A 6,838-nucleotide genomic window follows, 5' to 3' on the forward strand; every position below is an offset into this window, starting at 1 on the left:
TAACACAAATAAAGGTTTAAAACTGTGGATTTATTTTATATACCTGTTATTCATGGGGGTTATGGACCACAGCTGTCTATGAATAGCTAAAAATATGCAAATACTTCAGACCCCCTCTAAAAACACATGTGCCTATTTCAATACCCTAAACACAAAATATACATTAATATGCCTTGATACACAGAGTCTTAGCATTACAGTCTCCCTTATTGTCTCTTTTAGGGATTCAGCAAATCAGCGGCAAGGAAAATGAATGGCATTCCTGGATGGGCTGTTCTGTTCAGCAGCCGCCCTGGAACTTTTATTCTTATTGGTTGAATAAACCTGTGTAAGTTGTGCCATGTCCAGTTAGCTGCCTGAATCAAATATACAATGTGACATGTGAAACAGAAATAATAGTTAATTTTCCTTCTTTGTAAAACACATTTGCAAATGACACAGTGAGGCAACCTGACCCACCATACCGTTTGCCTAAGCTGCCATTTCGGGGAGCAAGAGCCCCCCCCGATCCTCGGCCTTCCCCAAACTGGCACCTATCATCGTCACTCGGAAGCTACCGTAGCTCATCTTTCGTGAGAAGCTGAGTAGGATCATATATAATGCAAAAGGTCCCATCATTTAGCAACTGTAGAAAAGGCTGAAGGTGTGAAGAAAAGCGTGTTAAGACATGGCAAGACATCACTGGCACTTAACTTCCTGAAGTTAGCAACTACCCAACGATATTGTTGTATGACTCCAGAAGAACTACAACAGGTCCGGACAATAAAGGCATGTTTTAGAACGTTCAAATATCCAAGACGTCGAGGCCACGGTGCTGCGGATAGTTCCTGCTTCTGACGTTTATGTAACTAGTTTTACTTCTATATGACACCAAGCAAAGTTCATTGGCACCTAATATGAACTCCACTCTCGCGGCTCCTCACATTTACATTTTCTTCTAGACACTTAAACCGCACAAAGAATCCATGTTAGGTAACAGAGAAGCAACAAGTTACGTAGCGAGTCCCCGGAGGGAGGAGGGGCCTCAGACTGGCGCAGGGCTATCGGAGAGAAGCACGCTCCGACGCTCCCAGTTAATCACAATCTTCTGACTTTCATCAAAGCTGTCGGTGTCGGTGAGCAGCTGCAGACAGCGTTAGAGAAGATGGGGAACCGAGTGGGCCGTGAGGACTACGAGTGGGTCTACACGGACCAGCCGCACGCGGACAGAAGAAAAGAAATTCTGGGTGAGCTAGCTTGTGCGTTAGCTACTTTCCAGATGACAAAAAGTAAACTCCGAATGACTTAAACTTAGTTTAATAGTGTTATAAATATATGTTGGGTTATACTGTGTATCTGTGTGACACGCTACGCTTGTAGTTTGACAGTTCTGATTGCCGTCGCAGATAAGGAAAGCTAACGGTCCCGTGTCCTCCGATTTAAGCTAACTGAACTCAGTTGGATTTTTACGGTGGTTAACGGTTGACGCCCTTTTGAAAGAGGCACAGCCCCCCGCCGCCTCCCCGTATCTGCTGCCAGCTTCACGTCCTGTATGTCCTACAAACCCAGCAGTTCACCAGCGCTGGTTTATTTAAAGGCCGTCGCGCAGGAATAAATCTGCCTTTACTGCTGTGTTCCGCTACAGGACGTCGGGTCACCACTCCCTAAAGTAACATTTTCACCGGGCAGAGAAACATCAGCACCGCAGCATAAATGTATGAGGCTAATTTCAGTCATGTTTCACGGGCTCAAATGGGAGATGAGGTCATTTGAATTTATGTAAAGTTTGGGGATTTCTAATATTTGCACGTCCACCCGGTTGCTATACGACAGCTGTCCTTCCATTCATAGACAAAAGTAGTCCAGCTGTCGGGCCGAGCCACTGGCCAAGGCCGGTCATGACATCTGGCTCTGCTCCACAGATGTTATGTCCACAGGCAGGCCTGGAAGACAATGGATGGGGCAGAAGTCGAGGCATGTTCACAGATTTCCTGAGTTGGATGTCCATGGGTGGTTTTGTTCGAGGATTCAGCAACAAGTTATTTGTTTCACATGTATTCAGTTTATTACAGCATTTCTTATCTCATGTGCACCGGTCAGATTCACATGCTGTCACGTAGAATCCAATGTCAGGAGGTTTGTAGGCTTTATTCTAGAGCCTGGCTGTGGGTTCCAAGAACCACGTTAGTGAGAGAGTACAATATGGCTGATATTATTATGGCATACAGATAGGTGTTTGTAACTAGGCCTGTCAGAATAAATAATACATTAATTAATTAGATGATAAATTAGAGCAAGCTCCATAATTTCCATTTGTATGATTTATTGTACTTTTATCTCTTTTTCTATCAAAAACTGGATGACAAAAGTCTTCAGTCTGGGGTTTTGGTCTCAACAAGCCCACTTTCGAGGGATAATTTTGTTGATAAAGACTTCATTGTTCATTTTATTTATTGTTTTGGATATTTAAGATATTTTCCAGTTCCAGTGTTAAATGTTCATTAGAAAGTGAAAGTTTATTGATCTTTGAGAATGTGTTCTTGTATTATTATTATTATTATTATTATTATAGGAAATTCTGGGACAATTTCTTGTCCAGCAAAGTTTGTTACAACAGGCCTAGTCTTTGCACTCACACTTTTGGGTTTTTTTTGTCCTTCAGCTAAATATCCAGAAATCAAGTCCTTGATGGGCCCAGACCAGAGGCTGAAGTGGATTGTGTGCATGATGGTGGGGATCCAGTTCTTAGCGTTCTACCTGGTCAAAGACTTGGACTGGAAGTGGGTTCTGTTTTGGACGTACGCGTTCGGCAGCTGCATCAACCACTCCATGACCCTGGCCATTCACGAGATCTCTCACAACACTGCCTTCGGGAACAACAAAGCCATGTGGAACCGCTATTTCGCCATGTTCGCCAACCTGCCCATCGGCTTGCCGTACTCGGCCTCCTTCAAGCGCTACCACCTGGACCACCATCGCTACCTGGGCGGCGACGGCATCGATGTGGACATTCCCACCGACTTCGAAGGCTGGTTCTTCTGCACCCGCCTCCGCAAGTTCGTCTGGATCATCCTGCAGCCGCTGTTCTACGCCGTGCGGCCGCTCTGCATCAACCCCAAACCGGTCAGCCAGCTGGAGCTGACCAATGTGGCCGTGCAGCTCTGCTTCGACGTCCTGCTGTACTGGACGTGGGGGGCCAAGCCCGTGGTCTACATGCTGGCCGGCTCCATGCTGGGGATGGGCTTGCACCCCATCTCTGGCCACTTCATCGCTGAGCACTACATGTTCCTCAAGGGCCATGAAACATACTCATACTACGGCTGCCTCAACCTCCTCACATTCAACGTGGGCTACCACAACGAGCACCACGACTTCCCCAGCATCCCAGGGCGAAGACTTCCTTTGGTCAGTACATCGCTACAACAATCGTCTGAGTGGAATATCTGTATGAATTTATACTTCTTTCTGCTCCTTTTCATTCATAGTGTATTTTAGTTGTTACATGAACTATTCATATTTATTAGGAATGCACCGATTAATTGGCCCCGATTTCATTAATTTTGGGAGATTGCTGATCGGCCGATGCCTACAGGTGAAGCCGATCTTATCTGCCTTGTCAAAGGTCTAAAAACCTTCCACTGTCCTCCATTGCTCTTCTAAGAGAGAGAGAGAGAGGTTTGACTGTTAGCCCTGTCCACCAGGTCATGTCTGCATGTTCACAGCTGACCATTATCACCCCACTGTTGCCAACTCAGCAACTTTCCTGCTACATGTATCAACAATTCAGACAAAAAGAAAGTATTGGCCAAAATCGGAATTAGCAAGTCAGGTTTTTTAAAGATTGGTAATCAGTGATCAGCCAGAAATTTGCAATCAGTGCTCCCTGACTTATTACCGCTATTTAAAAAGCCTGACTTGGCGTACCGTGGTGGCGGAGGGGTTAGCGCGACCCACATTCAGAGGCAACGTGGCCTCGACGTGGCTGTCGCGGATTGGACTCCCGGACCCGACGACGTTTGCCTCATGTCTTCCCCCCCTTCCTTCCCCCTTTCCTATCAGCCTACTTTGAAAAAGGGACACTAGAGCCCATAAAAAGACCCCTTGCAGGGCAATAAAAAACAAATAGAAAAAGAAAAGAAAAAAAAGCCTGACTTGCTGATTCTGATTTTTGGATCAAACTGATTTTTCTTTTTTTTTTTGGGCTGAAATGCTACTAAGTACAGCAAGAAAGTCGTTGAGTTATCAACAGTAGGGTGACTTTTGCTAACTGCAAACATGCAGATATGACCTGGTGGGCGGGGCCAACAGTCAAAGAGAGGACAGTGATAGGTTTATTATTTTAGATCTTGGAAGAGTTAGATAAGATTGGCGTCACATACAAGTATCGACCAATCACCCATCTCCCAAAATGAAGGAAATCTGGGCTGATTTGTGCAGCCCTAAGAAATCGGCAATCAGCCTGACAACTGAATAACGTAAAATATGAAACGGCTCGGTCTGACGAAGAAATGAAACGGCTGCTTCATGGCAACATTTCTGTTTTAACCCGACTCTCCGACTGTCTTCTAGGTGAAGAGGATAGCTCCAGAGTACTACGACGACCTGCCGCAGTACACGTCCTGGGTGAGGGTCCTGTACGACTTCATCACGGACGACACGCTGAGCCCGTACTCCCGGATCAAGAGGAAGCTAAAGGGAGAGGTCAAACAGGAGTGACCGAAGCTGCAGGATCCACATGACCGAGGCCTTCTCACATTTCTCCACCGCTTCCTGCTTCCATTCAGCTCAGTCCAACACAGGCAGATTTACTTCTGTGTTTTTGCACAAAAAGGCCTTGAGTTGAGGATAAAAAGATGTTACTGAGATTTTTACTTATAATTATATTTCTGTTACACTTCAAGCCCATCAGACGTTTTTGGAGTTGGGGTTGTGTTGAGTACTTATAAATCATTAGTATCTGAGCTGGTCAGTGTTTTCTTTTGTTGTTGTTTTTTTGTTCTGATTAACTTAGAGATTAAATGGTTGCCATAGTAACATTGTATGTTAAAATAAAATGACTTCTGTTTTTGTAAGCTCGGTTTTGAAGCTTTCCTGTCGGTTTCATTTCTGATTCGTCGTAACAGCTTTGCTGCAGTTATATTGGCTCTAATAGGGCAGCTGCAGTGGAATAATATGAGGACCAATGGTTGCTATGGTGATTTCCGTAGTACATACAAAGTATGGGGCGGAGGTTTATAGAGTTTATGTATGTGCAGTGTTAGTTTTGAATCTGATGTGAGTCAGTAAGGTGGATTAAACTGCAAATCTTAAACTACATTTGTAAAAAAACTAAAAACTAAAACGTAAAGCAGATGTGTTGAGCTAAAGTCCAACCATGTGTGAGCTGGTTTAAACTTTAAACTTTGCGACGCGTCTCTACAAATTGGCCGACCTTTTGACCTCCTGGCTTTTCTTTCTGGGTTCTCTGATATGCCGGCGCTCAATATTTCCATCCCAGCAGAACTTTTTTCTCTGTGTTTTTTTTCCTTCTCTCTTTTTTTTTTCTGGGATTCTGCCAGAATCGGACGGAGCTTAGCACCGCCTGGCTAGTGGCCCTCGGGCGTAGCTGCAGCTGTGTGCAGCAGCAACATGGACACGTTTCATTTTAGTCAATCAGTGAGTGAAAACTCTTTGTGTTTCTGTGTCGGTCTGTTTCACACAACCCCACCTCTGAAAGTCACCAGTGGCCTGGTGGAAGTTAAAAAAAGAAAATTTAAATGAAAGTCAATTATTAGACAGTTTGAACGGATTCAGCTGTATTGTGCTGAAGTTGATCGTAAATATTCTCAGTAATGTTGCAGATGGAGGCTTCTCATGCCGAAAATCTGAATCTGTCCGCCATCTTGGTTTTACCGCTCAGATTAACTAACCCACGCTAACCTTTGCCACAAACACTCTCAAGGCCTCAATGATGCAACTGTCCACGCTTATTTAACAAAGGTCAATGTGTCTCCATGACAACGCAAGTATTTATGGAGCTACCCATGCACTAAAGTTCCTGAAAGTTGGCACGCGCTACAGGGGTTGTGGATGTTCCAGTGATAACGGAGTGGAGCTTTCAGAACTCTGACTTGTCTCATGTCTAGAGATGCTGACAGGCGATAGCTGCATCTCTGCTGGAAGACCCTCACTGCCCAGTCTGCTGCTGCTGCAGGGTGCAGCCTGACCTTCAGATGTCCTCCACCCTGAACTGCTACATTCTAAGTCATGGATGTGAAGCACAGAGCATCGTCATGGGTAGGATCTGTGCAAATGAACTGAGGCTGCTACAATATGCTGCTGTCAGAGATTTCTACCCGTTTCCAGAGTGCAGCTTCTTTCTCCCAATATTCATCACCAGAAAAGTTTACCACCTCGTTCTAATCCTCCTCCTGAAATTAAAGCTGCTCCTGCCTCATTCTGTGCTTTCTGTTCAAAGCAAGCTGTGACTCAGCGAACATGAAGTCTGATCTTATTGCCATCGGTGCTCTGCTTGCTCAGTTTATTGATTTCATGTTCAGTATTGTGATTTTTAACTCAAGGCAATAAAAACTTATTTACTGATTTTCATACACTGGAAATGTCTTCTCAGTTTCAAATTTAGTTTTTTTCATCATCACCACATCATGCAGTCATCTGGAACAGGGTGGACACTTAAAAGTATTCAGCCAAGAGGAACAGGAAAATAGTTTCACCCGGCATCCTGCATGTTTTAGTTCCTCCCTGGTGGTAGCAACAACCTTCTCAGCAGGTCAATGTTCTTCTTAGGCCTCTAATGAGCCGTCATTGGATCCAGGTGCATCAAACCAGATAGAACTGAAACATGCAGGATGCCGGCCCT

At 44.8% G+C, this 6,838-nt stretch overlaps 1 protein-coding gene across 1 annotated transcript; it reads left to right on the plus strand.

Moving 5' to 3' along the window:
* Positions 1-1,000: 1,000 nt before the first annotated feature.
* On the plus strand, positions 1,001-6,569 carry degs1 (delta(4)-desaturase, sphingolipid 1). Its single transcript, XM_032552638.1, has 3 exons — positions 1,001-1,226; positions 2,642-3,384; positions 4,549-6,569. The coding sequence occupies exons 1-3, from the start codon at positions 1,145-1,147 to the stop codon at positions 4,693-4,695; spliced, it is 972 nt and encodes a 323-aa protein (XP_032408529.1). The 5' UTR covers positions 1,001-1,144; the 3' UTR covers positions 4,696-6,569.
* The last annotated feature ends 269 nt before the right edge of the window (positions 6,570-6,838 follow it).

This window comes from Xiphophorus hellerii, chromosome 22, assembly GCF_003331165.1.
Source record: "Xiphophorus hellerii strain 12219 chromosome 22, Xiphophorus_hellerii-4.1, whole genome shotgun sequence".
NCBI classification, from domain to species: Eukaryota; Metazoa; Chordata; class Actinopteri; order Cyprinodontiformes; family Poeciliidae; genus Xiphophorus; species Xiphophorus hellerii.